Here is a 21,974-nt window from a genome sequence, read left to right as displayed (position 1 = left end):
TAAGCTTGTTCTTGCCTTTTCATGTCACTCTTGACTATGAATTGCATGACACTTCGAACAATGTTCCTACGTCTTTGAAATGAATTTCTTTGCTGGTTCAGTCTGTAACCTCTTCAGGGAAGGATCAGGTGTTGGTTTGGAAGAACTGGAGATGATAGATGCATTGTATTCGGCAGAGATACCAGCCGGCTCGACCGAGCCCAACAAGCCGACGTGATATGAATTGTATGTAGACCAGTCCTGGCCAACGCCAGCAGCAGATCGCGCTATAACGAAGTATCGCTAACCAAGGCTGGACATCCACACAATGTTAGCCCGGGCCACCAGCAAATTCGGAAACAACGAGAAAAGAGGATGCAGGAGAGATTGAAAAGAAGAGATGCAACGGAAAGAGCGAAAAAGCAGATAGCAAAAGGCGACTGCCGATTTGCCCTGCGGGGTCAATCGAGAGGAGCCATGTAGTTGAAGCCGAGACCAAAGGGGCGAGTGGCTTCCACCAGGAGGTCTTAAAGGTCCAAACATCCGGCATTGGATCAACGTCCTGGATGGGCTTTTCCAGGGGCATGTCTATAGCGCACACGGCTACACGTGGGAGGGTCCTTCCCACTTGTACTCGAGTACGTGGTGTCGCAACACACCAAACACCTGCAGGCGCAGGCGCCGCTGCGGAACAGCTTTCTGTGAGAGTGGATAATTACCTAGGACCAAACTTAAAGAAAGCTCTGCTTAAAGCTGCATAAGAGAGATTACAAGGTAGAAGAGAAGAAATACCAGACAGATGGCAACAAAGAAGCATGAATTTAATTCATAAAGGTAAAGAGGAAAAATAAAACACACTCATATAGACCGTCGGAAATTGCACCCGTAATATACAAAGGAGCAATGCAGGTGACTGAACAATTAGTGCAAGCATAGACAGAACAAAACGTAATATTGGGAAAATTTCACAATATCTTCAGCATTGGTAGCAGTCTCGATGATACCTAATTTGTTGTTATTCGGTGTATGCAATTTCCAAGGAAAGGGCACCGTTATATGTAGCTTATTTAGGCAGTACCGGTGCGTATCCAAAGGTAGACGGTAAGATTGTGGGAATATTCGTGAACGGGAAGGCTTAGGCAAGCACTGTATGCAGCTTTTATATGAGATTTGCAGGACTGAGGAGGAAGTCGACATGAACAAGAAACTGAGACAGGGGTGTAGTAAATCCCCGCTTCTGTTTATCATGTGCATGCAAAGGATGGAGAGGGTGCTAGAAGAAATCGATGTCGAGTTTAATGACTCATAAGAACATCCGGGCACAATAGTAGGGCAGCAGTGTCGAGGTTAGTTTTATGCGGACGACATTGTGTTGATAGCTAGCAAGCAAAGCGATATGCAACGTGTCGGTGACATCTGTGAATTCGAATGTGATAATTTAGGATTAAAATTTAGCACTAAAATCAAGTTCTACAGTATTCATTGAAGGCAGTGAGCAAACAGTGCGAATACACCGTCAAAAGATACATTTGGTAATTAAACACAAGTCCCTTGATATATGCACAAACGAAGGCAATGGGTACATGAAAACACATGAAGAAAACAATAGCAAAGGGAAAGAGAGATGCGGTCATAATGACACGCACAGCGCTATGGGGATACAATACGTACGAGGCGCTCCTTGGTTTGTCGAAAGGTGTAATATGTCAAGCACTTAGATTTGTTTACTTCGTTGCTTGATATCAGGGGTACAATCAGGGGCCGTATAAGGTAAAACTATTTCAGTATGTTTTATTCCAATCTCCTGACGTCAAATCTGCGCAATCGCTGACGCAAGCATCGGGTGGTCACCCACAGGGTTGTCTGAACAAACCAATCAAATGCTCCCCTCGTTCATAGGAGGTCACTTTTGTTTGCCTGAAAAACGAATAACATTGCCTGCACTGAGTAGTTTGTCTTATCTAATCGGCTCACAAGAGGCGAACAGCATGCTCAAGTGGAGAGGGATTCGATGGGGCCGAGCCACTGAACTGAATATCGATAACCGGATGAAAAGTGTGGTGCCGGCGTCTGCGATTGGTCCGCTTTCTCTTACTCAACTTGCGTTGGCTCGTCGACAATCGCGGCAGCATGCAACGGAAGCTTTAGAATGATGCTGAAATAGATCCTCAGCAGAGAAGAGTTGGCAAAAGGAGGTCGTAAACGGGCCAAAAGTTCTCGAAAACGTTACACGGCCATCGAAAAAAGTTTTATTACACGCAAATGAACCCATGCTCTCAGGCCGGGGCGAGTAGCCAATGCCAGAGCGATCGCCGGCAGCCATCTTTTATTGCTTTCGCAACGGGGCAGCCGGCGGCTATTCTGAAGAAAATTCGGTTTTGTTGGCATATTAATGCATCTTTGACGCTGTAAGTTGTTGCGGTTTTGGGACGTCGCGTGAGAGGCAGGTGAAGTTCGTGCAGCCCGAAAGCTTTTGACCAATAGCCGAGGCCTAAAGGCAAGAAAGCGTCGAATAAGAAATAATTATTTTTGTTTTGTTTGGTCAAATTATGCATAATCCATGTGTACACGTCATATCAGAGGCGAAGCTGTCGCGGTTTTTGCGACGTTGCGTAACAGACAGGTGAAGTGGGGGAGGTCCAAGAAGTTTTTCACCAATGGCGGTTGGCTGATTGCAGAATTTGAATAGAAAATTTGGAATAGTTTTACATTATACCGCCCCAGAACTCGATGGCTGCCAAAGATAAGTGGGACGCCCCGCACTTGGCATCCACGCGTAGGCAACAAATGAAGGTGTATATCGTGATATCGGCTGGACAGCATTTGATGTGAGGGACGCTGAGAGTAAAATTGATGTGTAAGAACGAGTGAGGAATAAGAAAAAGCAAATGGGCTGTGAGAATGTTCATATCTTTGTGTAGGAAAAATAGTTGACTCACAGCGTAGGAAGGGAACTCCGCAGCTTAGCAGGAAGTAGGCGCCGGTATGGGAAGCAACATGACAACAAAGAACGTCAAATGCCAAATCCGAGACGCTGAGACAATTTCATGAGCCGCGGCATTGAAAAAGGAACCTGCTGTAACTACCTAAGAGGAAAAAACGAAATCAAGAAACAAATGATTTGTGATAACTCAAAGGAATGTTCTTAATTTTCTGAGCAAGAACAGGCTGCCTTAAAAGGCGTAGTTATAAAGTGAGGTACCCCAAGGAAGAAGAAGAATATGCTTGATGGGGTAAAGCTAGGGAGATGATGGAAGATCATTTATTAGTATGTGAAGATACCAATGCAACTGCCGGCTTAGGCTCATGCAACCTCATTGAAGCTCTTGGGTTCAGGGATAGCAGAGGGAAAGTAAGCCTGTCCGCAGTTGTGACTAGTAAGGCGTGATTATAGGTTTTCTAGCAGGAAAGTAGCGAGACCACAGACGGAGGCATACAAAACAACGCACGTAATGGCGGTTGTTACGCATTCGACGGCTAGACGCTGAGGGTGCCAGGACGACCGGCCCAAGGAACAGACGACCAACGCAGCGCTAGGAAGACTATCACGTTTATTCGGTCGGCGATGCGCTTTTTGAGCGCTAAGCAGCCAATCAGGGAGTGGCAAAAGAAAGGAAGATATCATGGCAAGTGGGGCAATCTTATCTGGAGAATGCGACCAGCACCGCGAACGTTACACGGTTCAGAAAGTTTCATGTTGGGAAGTCCTTGTGTGCATTTCTTTAAATATGGTTCATCCACTATGCAATATAAGAACTAGAGCTTGGTCGCGCAACACACAACCCCATTTCAAGGAAGACGCTCATAGCATACATCGATCCATTGATCCATCTTCAGTAAACGTTTACCCGGATATACCTTCCATAAACCGCTTAGCTGCCACATCCGGTAACTGTGCATGTGCTGCTGCGCAAGTGACTGCCTTCAATGACAAAGATATTGACACGTGTACTTATTTTTATCGGGCGACCATGTTTTGCCGCCTAACAAACGTTATCGCACAGCGTGGGATGCACCTGCATGTATCCGAAGTTTCTGGAAAGTTATCGATGCTTCTAACCGCTGTCTGTTGTCGCCGAACCTTGTGCTATCTCATTTATTCACCTGACGCGAATGGTGTAGAACTTGTAGAACACACGGGTCCCAACGATTAGTCTGGAACATTCGATGACTGCTGTTAAAAACCGACGCGCTTGAACCACTGATCAGATTTTCGACGATCGCCGAGTGTGTTCGCTGCTACCGTTGTTCTTTGAGTCTAGCCTCTTTTTGAGGGCACAAGTTCACCCAATAAAACATTCGTTTCGTTAATCACAATTTTGCTGCCTTCTTAACCGTCACTACCACGTGACGTCTGGTGGAGGTGCTAGTGCATTCATATACCAAACGCCCCCGCGAAACCGCGATCCAAGCCCGAAGCCCGAGGACAAAGCCAACATCGCCCAAAACCAGCGTGCTAACCTCAGAATGCGAGGACTGCCCACAGAGCACGGACTTCTACCTGAGTCGACAAAGAAGTTTGTGGTCAAAACAAGCCTGATGACGCGAGGAAGACGGACATTTGGCGCACTCCTGACCACCGCTCGCTCTGCTATTACTGCGGGGAAGCGGGTCACGTCTACCGCCGATGCCCATACCGGGACAAGGGACTGCGAGGGTTCGCCGTTAACGCGCCGCGACCACAGATTGGCGAACGACCTCGCGATATCGCCGACTACCTCGCCGCCACTCAGTCGAGCCCTCGACGACCGTCTCATTCGCCATCACCAGGCCGGTACCTGTCGCCGCAGCGCCGACCATACACTGGCCCAGTCCGGGGTCAGTCAGCGAGCCCGTATCCTGAAAACTAAAAGCAGCAACCGATGGAGGTGCGGTGGCTGTTCGTCAAACTGACGAAGATACGAAGTTTCTGGAAAGTTATCGAAGCTTCTGTCCGCTGTCTGTTGTCGCCGAACCTTGTGTTATCTGATTTCGTCGCCTGACGCGAATGGTGTATAACTTTGTGGAACACACGCGGGTCCCAACGATTAGTCTGCAGCATTGGACGACTGCTGTATAAAAGCCTGCAATGCAATGCAACTGCAATACATGATCACTGACCTGGGGAGGCAAAGCCGAAGGGTGGGTCTAAAAATTAATCTGCAGAAAGCTAAAATAATGTTTAACAGTCTCGGAAGAGAACAGCAGTTTACGATAGGTAGTGAGGCACTCGAAGTGGTAAGGGAATACATCTACTTAGGACAGGTAGGGACTGCGGATCCGAATCATGAGACTGAAATAATCAGAAGAATAAGAATGGGCTGGGGTGCATTTGGCAGGCATTCTCAGATCATGAACAGCAGGTTGCCGTTATCCCTGAAGAGAAAAGTTTATAACAGCTGTGTGTTACCAGTACTCACGTTCGGGGCAGAAACCTGGAGGCTTACGAAAAGGGTTCTACTTAAATTGAGGACGACGCAACGAGCTATGGAAAGAAGAATGGTAGGTGTAACATTAAGGGGTAAGAAAAGAGCAGATTGGGCGAGGGAATAAACGCGAGTTAATGATATCTTAGTTGAAATGAAGAAAAAGAAATGGGCAGGACACGTAATGAGGAGGGAAGATAACCGATGGTCATTAAGAGTTACGGAATGGATTCCAAGGGAAGGGAAACGTAGCAGGGGGCGGCAGAAAGTTAGGTGGGCCGATGAGATTAAGAAGTTTGCAGGGACAACATGGCCACGATTAGTACATGACCGGGGTAGTTGGAGAAATATGGGAGAGGCCTTTGCCCTGCAGTGGGCGTAACCAGGCTGCTGCTGCTGCTGCTGATGATGATGATGTACAAAAGCCAATGCGCTTGACCCGCTGATGATATTTTCGACGATCGCCGAGTGTGTTCGCCGATACCGTTGTTCTTTGAGTGTAGCGTGTTTTTGAGAGCACAAGTTCGCCCAATAAAATGCTCATTTCGTTAACCACTGTTTTGCTGCCTTCTTAACCATTACTACCACGTGACAATATTTTTTAAGGTTTCTCCCGTGCTTGAGAAAACGAACCCCCGTCTTATGCAGAGTGTGTGACTGCTCTGGTAAGTCATGCCGGAACTCGCGAAAGGAGTGCGGCTTCATGTTGTTGGTAATAGGATGATATGTTGGTATCGGTGTTGGTAATATGGTTTGCCATAGGATCCAACTTGTAGTAATGTTTTTTAGTAGCAAGTTAGTGATGCACTTTCTGTAGCAGTGTTACAGCACATATAAAGGCACACAAATCCAAAGGGTGGCAGGAGAGAGCATAGATCACAGCTTATCATTATCATTACCCAAGTGATCACAGATCACTTGGGTAATGCCGTCTCGAAGCGACATTCCACTTTACGCATGCAAGCGGTTTCTTAAAGCAGTGAACTTCCTTGGGACGCACAGCTACGTATGTTCTAAGCATTGCAAACTTATGCCGCCATTGCAAAGACCCCATTATTGCGATATCCACTTATGTCTCGCATTCACTTCAAATGCTATGACAGCTTGTCCCTTTAAAGGTGGCCGCTCAAGGAAACTCCGTCTAAAGGCTGGAATTCTTCTATGAGCTGTAATATACACTGTCCTGAGCATGTGTAGGTATGTACCGCTAGCAATGTGCGGCTCTTCAATAAACCGCATCGATTAACCACCTTCTTGGTTTTTTGCTACAGTTACATGATCTGAAACACTGTTACAGAGAGTCCGATATCACCACACCAGTATTGGCATCATCAAGTGCATCTCCTTTGCTATCGCGCTTATCAAAAAGTTTACCGAACAGGCTAGCCGTCACGTAATTCGTTCATTACACCACCTTTTAAAATGCACCTTCTTTTTCAACTCTTATTAGAACACGAATACTAATCGTTCGGGTGTACTGAAGTATCTTCTCTCACTACTTGGTATCTTTCGTCCTATCGCGTCATTCGGGGTACCAGCGTTTCCTACGCATTTTTTTGTCTTTCAAGTATTTCTAGTTTAATCAGCTTTACCATGCTAAATTGATAGATTTTTTGTAAGGCTATGGGCAAGCTGCTGCCGATCACTTGGCAGAACCTGCTTTAATCAAATTCAGGACATAAAGACGTTGGTTGCATACTAGACGTATATGCCTGTCGAAGAATGTTTAGGTAATCGTGAAAGAAGGTGTTGCTTGTCTGCTGTACACAGTCGGGAAAAATCTACCTGGGACATTTCTGGTATTATAAAGCGCTTATTACCTTAGCAGTTCTCGCATTTATTGAGTTTTCTTTGTTGCATTTATTGCCAAATTTACTACACCTTTATCTTAGCACACTTAGTGCTTTGTTTGTTTTTATTTAGTCACAGCTATAGTCAACCATCCAACTGAACAGTAGATTCTTCAACGCACCATTATGACTCACACCAATTCTCCCTGGTGCAAGAGTCACATTAAGCGTTTATCAAATGAAATGAAGATTCTCTACCGCATTGCAAAGCTGTCAACCACAATTGAACACTGGGCATCGTATACTGCGGCGTGAAACGCATATGTGCAAGCGCTCAAAGACACCAAAAAGCACTTCCAGTCACATGTTCTCCGTTCAGTGCTTGCCACTAATGTTAAACAAAATTTCGCGCGCAATAATACCTTCGACTGACAACATGCTTGTTGTAACCGACTCTTCCAGTTTTCCAATTCCTTGCGAACCTTCTGCCAACATACTAACCCATACATTTTCAGAAAATTTCACAGCCAGATCTAGCACACATATACAGAGTGCACAGCACTTAATCTATGTTAACATGTCCTCCATAATTATTGCTCTATGCGGTGTCGGTAAGCTTATTAGAGGATTATGCATTCATTCTCCTCACGGATACAGTTGTATTACCTCGAAATTCTTAAAGAAACACTTCCTACTAATCTTCTTTCATACTATCCAAACTTTTCCAGCAATCCCTTGACCATTGTACGCTACCTAATGAGTGAAAAATAGGCAAAGTGATTCCAGTGTATAAATCCGGCAGCAAAGCATCCCCTAATAATTATCGTCCCATCTCTCTCACGAGTACATGCTGCAAAATGCTCAAACATATTGTTTTTACCAACCTGGTTAATTTCCTTGAATTGAACTCATTTTTTACGTGAGCACAACACGGTTTTCGGAAATCCTACTCCTGTGAAATCCAATTGATATTGTTTAAACGTGCACTACACCATATTGTTGACAAACCATTACTAGCTGTTTGTATATTCTTAGATTTTTCAAGCGCATTCGACAAGGTCTGTCACAAACTATTACTTCATAAAATAAAACAACTTAACATAGATGGTAACATATTGGAATGGATTGAGTGTTTTCTTCTCAACCGCTCGCAATTTGTTTGTGGTAACGGCATTAACTCCGGTTTTACATAGGTCCGTTCAGGTGTGCCACAGGGTTCCGTACTTGCAGCCCTACTCTTACTAATTTACATTAATGATCTTCCCTCGCTTATCAACTCCCATATCTATCTGTTCTCTGAATGACTGCTTCATTTTCAGAGATGTTGCCAATGCTAACGATATTCAATTACTTCAGTTGGACCTTACCACCATAGGGAACTGGTGCAATGAATAGTTAGTGAAGCTAAATATTAACAAATGCAAAGTCAGTCCTGTTTCTAGGAAAACATCTGCAATACCGTCGTACTACATTAACAACATGTCGTTGGAAACAGTTTCTTCATATAAATATCTTGGTGTTTACATCACTTCTAACCTAAGCTGGTCTCTTCATACTGAGAACATAATTAAAAACGCTAATTGCATGCTTGGCTACCTACGTCGCAACTTTCTGAACGTACCTACTAATTTGAAACATTTCAACTTTAGTGCGACCCAAACTCGTATACGCGACTCCGGTATGGGACCCTGCTCATGAAAACCTAATCACTGACCTCGAGATGGTTTAAAATAACTATGTACCCATTATTCTTGCTAACTACAACCGCACAGAGAGTATAACTAACATGAAATGGTAATCTTTGCCTGCCACCGCTGGCATCTCGCAGAAAAGTGTCTCATATTGATCTCTTACACAAGTTGTACCATGATCATACTCTACGAGATCACCTCATCCCCTATCCAATTTATGTATACTGTCGCACTGATCATGAGTACAGAGTCGGAATTTTGTCATGCACCACTAAATATTTTTCACAATCATTCCTGCCGCGAACCTCACGTGACTGGAACCATCTTCCTGCCGAAGTTGTAGGCCTTATTAATTATGAACAGTTCCGTGAAGCCTTAGCTTATATTGTATATACAGGTGATTTAAACACTCATGTAACCAACTGTATTTGTCTTGTTCATTCTTTTGTATTTGCCACTCCCATCTTAATGCCCTTGGCCCTGAGGGGTACAATAAATGAAGAAAAAATGTTATTTATTTGAATATACTGCTCACCAATGCTTGGCCCAAGTAAGATTGAGATCATGCTTTCTTATGAGATAAAATAATAAAAGCATAATTTTTTTACAAAGAAGATACGAAGCACAAAAAAGATACATAAAAAATGCATAAAACACAATTTTAGCAGATAAATGCACGCTCTAGCGCACCATTTCTTATAGCCATGGAACGTTTGCCTAATCGATTCCAGCTCATCGTCTGCTGAATGGTTTGAGAAGGTGCGAGAAAACATGTATACCTTTTTTTCTCTCTCTTCGCAAAGTGTACACCGTAACCGCTCCTTATAGACCGAAGCAGTGCTTCCGTGGACAGCAGTCATCCTAAGTTAACGTTCGTGAAAAGAAGACACACGTTCTTGCTGCCCAGCTTTACCTTGCTCTAATCACGCAGCATGCTTAAAGAGCAACCTATGGAAACACTGCCTTTCAGACAATCCTGATGTAAACTATTAGCCGATTATAAGATGATAATCCAATATTACTTTTGCTTCTGATGTTTTCTGCCACCTTGATGAGATATTGCACATCTGCGGGACGTCGAAATTTGACGCATTCATGCAGGTGTAGATTTATTTTGGGGGGAATTCAGATGGTCATAAAAACATTTTCAGCAAGAACCGATCTCACGACAACTGCGACGCCATTGTGATTACCACTCAAGAAATTTAGAGACACGGTGTACTGCGACTACCAAAATCAGTCATACATGCCGTCTACTAGAGACGGACTCCCCTCTTGCACTTCCGTATGGAGACGCCGCGCTATTCAGCAGCGCATACGCGTAGACCTGCTCTTTCTGCTCGTTAACCACTGCAGTCCCAACGGCACACCAGGGCATGCTAACGTTGACAATTAATCATCCTCTGCAAGAGGGCATTCGTGTTGCAGTGCGAATGCGTAGAACGGCGTCGCTTTAGAAACCAATCTCATGCAGGTTGGAATCTCTGAGCTCGTATAAATTTAAAGGGTTTTTTAATGAAATGCTCCGAAGAGACCAGATCGACTACATAATGTGGCTGATGCAGGCTAAGTATGGTAATCGCGTGAATGGTAGGTTCCTGTGCAGGGCGTTTGACGTGCATCTTATTAAAAGAATGTTTTACAAGGTTCTTACTCTGGATGTGAACCATAAATAGAACCCAGACCAAAGCGGCATTTTGATACAGACTCTTGTGGGTCCAAACCAAGCATGATCATGTTGAGCAGCACCTGGAAGAAGAAAAAGAGATTTACTATAAATTTTCTTATTCGTGACTGTCGATGGCAATCTGACAGGAATTGTAGGCTTGCGTAATGACGGTTTTGAAACCATGTAGCACAGAAAAAGTTATTACGCGTTTAGTCGTTTTTTCGATTCCCCAGAATCGCTTGCTAAAATATTATATTCCACTTGACTATGAAATGCCAAACTGAGCACGCATTCATCCAGTCGATAGATATTGCTGTGTCGCGCTTGGTACTAAATGGTACGTGCAAGCGATATCTTGCACGTACCATTTTCCGACCATGTTTTGCGAATTCTGAAAACTCGTTTCTTCAGTCGTTTGCTCTGTGACTGACAACATTATCCATCTCTGTCATACGAATGGTAATGAGGAATTACGAACATCATCATCAGCAACATCAGCATGGACATAAAGCGTCACTCACGTCGTTAATAAAAGCGCTATAGCAGTTTGCAACGGTCTTGATCCGACACACACATACTTCGTGTGCGAAAAATAGTTTCGGCTTTACTATATGTGTTGTCCACATCACCGTATGTGCTGTATAAAAGAAAATCTGGTGCAGCAGCTACCAGTCTAATCCAACAGGTTGAGGTCTGTCGTCTTGAGAGCTCTGTGGGACGGTTTCGGGTGGTGCTTCGTTGGCGATGTATATTCTTTGGCTGAAAAAAGGGTAGAAAAGTATGCATAGGAAATGCCTAATGTCTGTCACTCGATAAGACGAGCAGCCACGCTTGTGTTTCAATGAACTCTCCTAGCAACTGTAGTTGCAGGTCAATGAGGCCAAACAGCCGCGTGATGTGAAGACCACTCAAGCCACTTGGGACGTAATTAGAAGTTGCCGGTCATACGTTGCCCCGCCATTAAATCAATTTTTCTCCTTACTGATTCACTGCAGCTGTCCTATCTTTCTCTATATATATTGGTCACACGAACGAAGCCTAGCCCACTAGCTGAAGTGTGAGGAAACCAATTTTGCTAGAAGCGTGCCTTCACTAACACACACACTCATATATATATATATATATATATATATATATATATATATATATATATATATATATATATATATATTTAAATATATATGAGTGTGTGTGTGTCAGAAAGATGTCGCTTGTGCGACAATTCAATTCCTCAGGCGCGGGCGCCGGTTGCTGGTCCTGCGGGGCAGTCTGGGTCTGGGTGTGGGCGCTCCTTGCAGACGGTAGTCTGTTTCTTGCTTGAGGGAGTTTTCAGAGTTGCTTCTGATACTGCTTTTTCGATCCACTTACTTGTCTGTCCAATTATTCATTTCCGACAATTACAAGCTTACTTCCGCCGTGTTTCCATTGCTTTATATTCGGTTCATTCGTCTAAATTCATTTTGGGTTTCCTCTGCAGCACTTCTTCATTTATTTTTAATTAGCCTTTCTTCCTGCTTTACCACCCTGCTGGTGCGGGCTTACCAATTTTATTTCAATTTATTTGTATTGATTGGGGACAAACAAAAGCAAGTAAAATCATCAATATTGCTACGGCACAATATGTGCGATCACGAAAGGCCAGCAGTGTGAAGACGACGACGACGATTTAGAAGCTAGCGCGGGCTGTTGCCTCTTGCCCAAGCGCAGCGTATTTTACTTGTAAATATATTTGTACATAGCTTGTCGTCTGCGTCTTCCTACGTAACATATTTGGTGGAGGTGGACGTTCCCTGTACCTCGTCACGGAGCTTCGCAGTGGACGGTACGTCGAGCCTACCTTCATGGCTCCCGGCGACGACAACCCGACTCCACCGGATCCGACACCTGCTGCCACTTCGACGACCTACATCACCCTCTCCGCTCCCCGTGATCCTGGCGTATTCTCGGCAAAAGATGGGGAAGACGTCGAGGACTGGATCAGCATTTACGAACACGTCAGCCGCAATAACCGGTGGGACCCAACTATCATGCTCGCCAACGTCGTCTTTTACCTCGGTGGCACACCTCGAGTTTGATATCGCACGCACGAAGATGAGCTGACCAGTTGGGATTCGCTTAAGCAAAAGCTTCGAGACTTGTTCGGCAACCCCTACGGTCACCAACTTGCCGCGCAGAAGGCGCTTTCCGGTCGTGTGCAGACGTCAACGGAGCCCTACGTCACGTACATTCAGGACGTCTTGGCTCTGTGCCGCAAAGTTGACACCCACATGACTGAGTCCGACAAGGTTTCCCACATCCTCAAAGGCATTGCCGATGACGCCTTCAACTTGCTCGTTTGCAACAACGTAGCCACGGTGGACGCTGTTATAAAAGAGTGCCGCCGCCTGGAACTCGCCAAAAGCCGACGTATAGACCAGCAGTTTGCCCGTCTGCCCAACCCCCCAGCGACATCTTCCTGTGCCGACGCTCCTCGTCCCAACAACACTGCCGATGTTACCAGGATCGTCCGGCGTGAGATCGAGGCCGCCTATCCGGCTGCCTTCGACTCCAGTCCCACCCCCACATCTGCAGTCACGGTCTCACTGATCCAGGCAGTTGTCCGCCAGGAGTTTGAAAACATGGGTCTTCACACCATCTGCTCGGCCCATCGCCCTGATACCCGCCCGGCTTCTTCGATTTCGCCCTGTCCCGCATCTTCTTACCCACCACGTTTCCGCAACCCATCTGAATGGCGCACTGCTGACGACAAGCCTATTTGTTTCCACTGCCATCGCATCGGGCACATTTCTCGGCACTGTCGTAGTCGCTGGAGTTCCCCGATCCGGTCTACTTCTACTGCCTACTCTCGCCCCTCAGGTGGCCCTTTTCGTCCCTATGCCGCACGCTCCGATAATGCCGCCACTGATTCTCCTGCAACGAACCGCCCGTATTCTCGTTCGCCTTCGCCCCAACGACGACAATCTCGCTCTCCCCAGCCCCGTCGCTCCTACTGTCCGACTCCCTTCGGACGCCGCTCCCAGCCGGAAAACTAGACGATGCAGCGCCTCGAGGTGACGCTGCATTGCCCCCTACGCCGCCAAATCCTCTACTGACTTTGCCCACTCATCTGAACCTTCTTGCCGTGCAAGTCGACGGTGTTTCTGTGTCTGCTCTCATAGACACTGGGGCGCATTTGTCCGTAATGAGCGCTGACCTTCGTAACCGGCTCAGGAAAATTATCACGCCCGCCACGACGCCTGTTGTCCGTGTCGCCGATGGCGGAACAGCCCCCGTCATTGGTATGTGTACCGCCCGCGTCTCCTTCGCCGATCGCTCAACAATCGTGCTATTCACAGTCATCGCCCACTGTCCCCACGACATCATCCTCGGCTTAGACTTCCTCTCCGCACATTCTGCTCTCATTGATTGTTCCGCCAGTACTCTCCGCCTTGACCTGCCTGTTCTGGATCCTGCTGAACCACACCCCAGTCGCCTCAGTTCCGCCGACTTCGTTCGCTTGCCACCTTCGGCACTGACCTACGTTGACCTAGTGTCATTCCCACCAGTCCCCGACGGTCACTACATCGCGGCTCCTATGCCAGACGTCCTCCTTATACACGGGATCACAGTCCCCCATACAGTTTTATCTATTACGGCGAATTGCGTCTGCCTGCCAGTGGTCAACTTTGGCTTGACGACACAAGTGCTGCCACGTGGGATGTCTTTGGCCCAGCTTTGTTCATTCGAGGATCACTCAGTAGCATCCATTGCAGTAGACGACACTTCATCCGATACTCCTCTCCCATCGCAGTCGACAAATTGTACCATCGCTGACTTCCGGAAAATGATTGCCCCCGACTTGCCCTCCGAGCACGCTCGTGAACTCTACCGCGTTCTGTTTTCCTACCACAATATTTTTGACTTTAACGATCGTCCTTTAGCCCAAACTACAGCTGTCAAACATCGCATTATTACCGGCGATGCCCCTCCTATTCATCGCCGCCCGTATCGAGTGTCACCAGCTGAGCGTCAAGTTATTCACGCAGAAGTTCGCAAAATGCTTGCCAAGAACATTATTGAACCGTCATGTAGTCCTTGGGCGTCACCGGTTGTGCTGGTAAAAAAGAAGGATGGCTCATGGCGCTTTTGCGTGGATTATCGGCACCTTAACAGGGTTACCAAACAGGACGTGTATCCCCTACCTCGGATTGATGACGCCCTTGACTGCGTCCACGGTGCTCGCTATTTCTCCTCTATTGACCTTCGCTCCGGCTATTGGCAGATTGCCGTGGACGATCTCGACCGCGAGAAGACTGCCTTTGTAACACCCGACGGTCTTTATCAATTCAAGGTGATGCCGTTCGGCCTATGTAACGCTCCTGCCACTTTTGAACGCATGATGGACTCCCTTCTTCACGGTTTCAAATGGTCCACGTGCTTGTGCTACTTGGACGACGTTATCGTATTCTCCCCAACGTTGGCTACGCACCTCGAGCGCCTCTCAGCAGTCCTGGACGTTTTTCGGCGAGCCGGTCTGCAACTCTACGCATCGAAGTGCCAATTCGGCCGTCGCCAGATTACCGTCCTTGGAGTGCAACCGGACCCAGGCAAGATCCATGCTGTTACGCACTTCCCCGTTCCGAAGTGTGTCAAGGATGTGCGCAGCTTCATCGGCCTTTGTTCGTACTTCCGCCGGTTCGTGAGGAATTTCGCCGCCATAGCACGACCACTAACCGACCTTTTGAAAAAAGACGCTCCTTTCCAGTGGGGCGATAACGAGGCCTCTGCATTTTCTCATCTAATCGACATTCTCACAACGCCTCCCGTTCTGGCCCATTTCGATCCTTCTGCGCCTACCGAAGTCCGTACTGATGCCAGCGGTCACGGAATTGGAGCAGTAGTGGCACAACGCCAGCGTGTTCACGACCGTTTTATCGCTTACGCCAGCAGGCTCCTCTCACCCGCGGAGCGCAACTATTCCATCACTGAGCGTGAGTGTCTGGCCCTAGTTTGGGCGGTTGCGAAATTCCGCCCATACTTATATGGCCGATCGTTTTCCGTTGTCACAGACCATCACGCGCTTTGTTGGTTATGCTCATTGAAAGACCCTTCAGGAAGACTTGGTCGCTGGGCCTTACGCCTCCAAGAATATTCGTTCTCTGTCACCTACAAATCTGGCCGACTACACAAGGACGCTGACTGCCTGTCTCGCTACCCGGTTGACGAGCCTGACGACGCCGACAGTAGTACCGCCGACGGCATTTTCTCTGTGTCTGCCTTCGCTAACATCGCCGATGAGCAGTACCGAGACCTATCGCTGCGAGTACTCATCGAGCGTCTGCGCTCTACACCTACCGACGCAGCCGTTCGCCGATATGTCCTCCAGGGCGGCATTCTGTACCGACGGAGCTTCCTCCCTGATGGCCCTGATCTTCTTCTTGTCGTGCCAAAACATCTACGACAGACTGTGCTCTTTGAGATGCATGACGCACCCACTGCAGGACATCTTGGGGTAACCCGCACGTACGACCGCGTCCGCCGCCGCTTCTATTGGCCTGGTCTTGCTCGCTCCGTTCGACGCTATGTTGCTGCCTGTGATCCCTGCCAGCGTCCGAAGACACCTCAGGTGCTACCTGCCGGTCATCTCCAGCCGATCACCGTCCCTGTGGAACCGTTCTTTCGTGTTGGATTAGACCTGCTCGGTGCCTTTCCCACGTCATCCTCTGGGAACAAATGGGTAGCCGTCGCGACTGATTACGCCACCCGATACGCTATCACTCGGGCTCTCCCTACCAGCTGCGCCACTGACGTCGCGGACTTTCTCTTGCGTGACATTATCTTGCTTCATGGCGCCCCGCGACAGCTGCTTACTGACCGTGGTCGAAACTTCCTCTCGAAAGTTATCGCTGACATTGTGCGTTCCTGCTCCATTCAACACAAACTGACTACTTCATACCATCCTCAAACCAATGGCCTGACAGAGCGGTTAAACCGTACTCTTACCGATATGCTGGCCAAGTACATTTCCAAGGACCACCGCGACTGGGACATTGCCCTTCCTTACGTAACATTTGCGTACAATTCTTCCCGGCACGACACCGCCGGATTTTCTCCCTTTTATCTACTGTACGGTCGCGAACCTACCTTGCCCCTAGACACGGCACTTCCTCTTGCTGCGGTCTCAACAAGCGAGTATGCGCGCGACGCCATCGCCCTCGCCGACCATGCACGCCAGCTTGCCCGTGCTCGACTTACGGCCTCACAGACCACTCAGCAGTGTTAGTACAACGCCCGCCATCGTGACGTACAGTTTTCACCTGGTGCGCTCGTGCTCCTGTGGTCGCCCTCTCGTCAAGTCGGACTTTCTGAGAAGCTTCTTTCGCGATACACAGGGCCCTACCACGTGCTGCGCCAGGTGACGCCTGTGACTTACGAAATTGCTCCTGTGGGCTCAAGCTCGTCCTCTCCTGTGGCATCTAGTGATGTCGTACACGTCAGTAGGCTCAAGGCCTACTACACTGCTTCCGAGTCCGATCTTTAGTCGCTCCGGGACGGCGCTTTGCAGCCGGGGGTAGTGCTACGGCACAATATGTGCGATCACGAAAGGCCAGCAGTGTGAAGACGACGACGACTATTTAGAAGCTAGCGCGGGCTGTTGCCTCTTGGCCAAGCGCAGCGTATTTTACTTGTAAATATATTTGTACATAGCTTGTCGTCTGCGTCTTCCTACGTAACAATATCATGATGATATCGCCTTGCTTAGTAACTCAGGGGACCAACTGCAATGCATGCTCACTGACCTGGAGAGGCAAAGCAGAAGGGTGGGTCTGAAAATTAATCTGCAGAATACTAAAGTAATGCTTAACACTCTCGGGAGAGAACAGCAATTTACAATAGGCAGCGAGGCACTGGAAGTCGTAAGGGAATACATCTACTTAGGGCAGGTAGTGACGGCGGATCCGGATCATGAGACGGAAATAATCAGAAGAATAAGAATGGGCTGGGGTGCGATTGGCAGGCATTCCCCAAATCATGAACAGCAGGTTGCCATTGTCCCTGAAGAGAAAAGTGGAGAAAAGTGGAATAAAAATCTGGCCCCTTTGCTACCACCCTCCCTCTCTTATATATATATTGTTACGTAGGACTACATGACGCCCAAGGACTACATGACGGCTCAATAATGTTCTTGGCAAGCATTTTGCGAACTTCTGCGTGAATAACTTGACGCTCAGCTGGTGACACTCGATACGGGCGGCGATGAATAGGAGGGGCATCACCGGTATTAATTCGATGTTTGACAGCTGTAGTTTGGGCTAAAGGACGATCGTTAAAGTCAAAAGTATCGTGGTAGGAAAACAGAACGTGGTAGAGTTCACGAGCGTGCTCGGAGGGCAAGTCGGGGGCAATCATTTTCCGTAAGTCGGCGATGGTACAATTTGACGACTGCGATGGTAGATGAGTATCGGATGAAGTATCGTCTACTGCAATGGAGGCTACTGAGTGATCCTCGAATGAACAAAGCTGGGCCAAAGACATCCCACGTGGCAGCACTTGTGTCGTCAAGCCAAAGTTGACCACTGGCAGGCAGACGCAATTCGCCGTAATAGATAAAACTGTATGGGGTACTGTGATCCCGTGTGTAAGGAGGACGTCTTGCATAGGAGCCGCGATGTAGTGACCGTCGGGGACTGGTGGGGATGACACTAGGTCAACGTAGGTCAGTGCCGAAGGTGGCAAGCGAACGAAGTCGGCGGAACTGAGGCGACTGGGGTGTGGTTCAGCAGGATCCAGAACAGGCAGGTCAAGGCGGAGAGTACTGGCGGGACAATCGATGAGAGCAGAATGTGCGGAGAGGAAGTCTAAGCCGAGGATGATGTCGTGGGGACAGTGGGCGATGACTGTGAATAGCACGATTGTTGAGCGATCGGCGAAGGAGACGCGGGCAGTACACATACCAATTACGGGGGCTGTTCCGCCATCGGCGACACGGACAACAGGCGTCGTGGCGGGCGTGATAATTTTCTTGAGCCGGTTACGAAGGTCAGCGCTCATTACGAACAAATGCGCCCCAGTGTCTATGAGAGCAGACACAGAAACACCGTCGACTTGCACGTCAAGAAGGTTCAGATGAGTGGGCAAAGTCAGTAGAGGATTTGGCGGCGTAGGGAGCAATGCAGCGTCACCTCGAGGCGCTGCATCGTCTAGTTTTCCGGCTGGGAGCGGCGTGCGAAGGGAGTCGGCGAATAGGAGCGACGGGGCTGGGGAGAGCGAGATTGTCGTCGTTGGGGCGAAGGCGAACGAGAATAGGGGCGGTTCTTTGCAGGAGAATCAGTGGCGGCATTATCGGAGCGTGCGGCATAGAGACGAGAAGGGCCACCTGAGGGGCGAGAGTAGGCAGTAGAAGTAGACCGGATCGGGGAACTCCAGCGACTACGACAGTGCCGAGAAATGTGCCCGATTCGATGGCAGTGGAAACAAATAGGCTTGTCGTCAGCAGTGCGCCATTCAGATGGGTTGCGGAAACGTGGTGGGTAAGAAGATGCGGGACGGGGCGAAATCGAGGAAGCCGGGCGGGTATCAGGGCGATGGGCCGAGCAGATTGTGTGAAGACCCATGTTTTCAAACTCCTGGCGGACAACTGCCTGGATCAGTGAGACCGTGACTGCAGATGTGTTGGTGGGACTGGAGTCGAAGGCAGCCGGATAGGCGGCCTCGATCTCACGCCGGACGATCCTGGTAACATCGGCAGTGTTGTTGGGACGAGGAGCATCGGCACAGGAAGATGTCGCTGGGGTGTTGGGAAGACGGGCAAACTGCTGGTCAATACGTCGGCTTTTGGCGAGTTCCAGGCGGCGGCACTCTTTTATAACAGCATCCACCGTGGCTACGTTGTTGCAAACGAGCAAGTTGAAGGCGTCATCGGCAATGCCTTTGAGGATGTGCGAAACCTTGTCTGACTCAGTCATGTGGGTGTCAACTTTGCGGCACAGAGCCAAGACGTCCTGAATGTACGTGACATAGGGCTCTGTTGACGTCTTCACACGGCCGGAAAGCGCCTTCTGCGCGGCAAGTTGTTGACCGTAGGGGTTGCCGAACAAGTCTCGCAGCTGTGTCTTAAGTGAATCCCAACTGGTGAGCTCATCTTCGTGCGTGCGATACCAAACTCGAGGTGTGCCACCGAGGTAAAAGACTACGTTGGCGAGCATAATAGTAGGGTCCCACCGGTTATTGCGGCTGACGTGTTCATACAGGCGGGTCCAGTCATCGACGTCTTCCCCATCTTGGCCCGAGAATACGCCAGGATCACGGGGAGCGGGGAGAGTGATGTAGGTCGTCGAAGTGGAAGCAGGTGTCGGAGCCGGCGGAGTCGGGTTGTCGTCGCCGGGAGCCATGAAGGAAGGCTCGACGTACCGTCCACTGCGAAGCTCCGTGACGAGGTACAGGGAACGTCCACCTCCACCAGATATGTTACGTAGGAAGACGCAGACGAAAAGCTATGTACAAATATATTTACAAGGAACATACGCTGCGCTTGCCAAGAGGCAACAGCCCGCGCTAGCTTCTAATCGTCGTCGTCCTCTTCACACTGCTGGCCTTTCGTGATCGCACATATTGTGCCGTAGCAATATATATATATATATATATATATATATATATATATATATATATATATATATAAATATATGTGTGTGTGTGTGTTTGTGTGTGTGTGTGAGTGTGTGTGTGCTACAACCTTTAGAAACACTTCACGCTGACCGCGAAAGTAGTTCCTGTAAGCTGCAGCCTGTATGTAATAATTAAGCAACATACTATTACGGGGTAGGCAGGTGCATGTAACGACGGTATTTACAAGATATATACAGGATGAGTCAGCGTAGACAAGATGGCCGACCGCCAAAGACCCGCAGCAGCCAGTGTCTCGCGATCTTCTTCCTCTCTTCGTTCATCCTTCCGTAACAGAACCTCCGGGTGGTAAAGCGCCGTCTCGGCGCATGGTAGGCGAATAATTGCGAGGAATGGATGGCTTCAGAGGCGAAACGTGCACGACGTCAACAGGCGGTCGACTTGACGATGGCTCAAACTGTAACAGCTCGATCCAGTAATTGACGTCGTTAACTTGACATAGGACTTCATAAGGCCCTGTGTAGCGAAAGAGAAGCTTCTGGGAGAGGCGGACCCGACGACATGATGGCCAAAGCAGCACCCAAGCACCTGGGGCGAAGTGAACATCACAATGCCACCGCTCATAACGCTCTTTCTGCAGAAGCTGCGAGACTAACAAGCTTGATCGGGCGATTTGACAAGCCATATGAGCGCGATCGATGAGTTCATGAGCGTATTCAGTGGCAATCCGGGGCACAGAAGGTAGGATGGTGTTAAAAGGAAATGTAGTGTCGCGTCCATACAAAATTTAGAAGGCTGAATATCCTGCGGTGTCATGTCGGGACGCGTTATATGCGAATGTCACGTAGGTCAGCGTGGCATGCCAGTCGCGGTGATCCTTAGAAACGTACATTGACAGTTTCTCTGTGAGTGTTCAGTTGAGACGTTTCGGTAGACCGTTCGTTTGTGGGTGGTATGCGATAGACAGCTTGTGCTCAGTGGCACAAGAGTGGAGCAGGTTGTCCACAACTTGAAACAAGTACAAGTGGCCTCGGTCTGTGAGCATCTGTCGAGGTGCACTGTGGTGGAGAATGACGTCGTGATGAAGAAAATCGGCAACGCCTGTTGCGCAAGTAGTCGGCAACGCCTGTGTTATCGCGTAGCGTGTCGCTTAAGCAATAGCATCGGCGATCCACTTACTCCCCCTAGTCGTCGTCGGAAAAGGGCCAAGCTGGTCAAAGCCTACAAGAAAGAACGGTTCAGAGAGAACTTCAGTTGGGTGGAGTCGTCCGACAGGTGGCAGCGGAGGTTTTTCACGGTGCTGACAGAATTCGCAAGTTGCGACCATACGACGCATAGAGCGGTACCGACCCGGCCTGAAGAACCGGCGCCGTACGCGGTCATATGTGCGCAAAACTCCAAGGTGTCCCGCCGTCGGTGCATCGTGAAGTTGTTCGAGAACGACGGATCGCAGAGAACGACGCATATTACGGCGGTAGAGCATGCCGTCGTGCAGAACGAACATGCGGCACGTGCCGTCGGTGCTGCCAGAGTGCACTCCGGCGATGATGGACTGTAAAGTTGCGTCGCGTTGTTGTTCAACGCACATGTCGGTCATTTCAGTAAACGCCGTCATGCAGGTCACCGGATCATGCGCAATGGCCTCAGGGGGATACATGGGGTGACGCGAGATGCAGTTAGCGTCCATGTGCAGACGGCCAGACTTATAGCTGACAACAAATAAAATTCCTGCAGCCGCAAAGCCCAGCGACCAAGCCGTCGTGTGGGGGCCCGGAGGGAAGACAGCCAGCAGAGGGCGGGGTGGCCTGTAATGACCGAAAACGTCTGGTCGTACAAA

At 48.7% G+C, this 21,974-nt stretch overlaps 1 protein-coding gene across 1 annotated transcript in view; it reads right to left on the bottom strand.

Annotated features, from left to right (window-relative positions):
- The window catches only part of LOC139049221 (glutathione hydrolase-like YwrD proenzyme), a 100,371-nt gene that overhangs the window by 6,524 nt on the left and 71,873 nt on the right, over positions 1-21,974 (bottom strand). Inside the window, exon 6 of the mRNA XM_070524586.1 lies at positions 10,520-10,614. Coding sequence (XP_070380687.1) covers positions 10,520-10,614 — 95 coding nt within the window. The remainder of the gene's footprint in view (positions 1-10,519; positions 10,615-21,974) is intronic.

Source organism: Dermacentor albipictus, chromosome 8 (genome assembly GCF_038994185.2).
Source record: "Dermacentor albipictus isolate Rhodes 1998 colony chromosome 8, USDA_Dalb.pri_finalv2, whole genome shotgun sequence".
Taxonomy (NCBI): domain Eukaryota; kingdom Metazoa; phylum Arthropoda; class Arachnida; order Ixodida; family Ixodidae; genus Dermacentor; species Dermacentor albipictus.
Note: the sequence above shows the minus strand (reverse complement) of the source record. Positions and strands in the feature narration are given on the sequence as shown.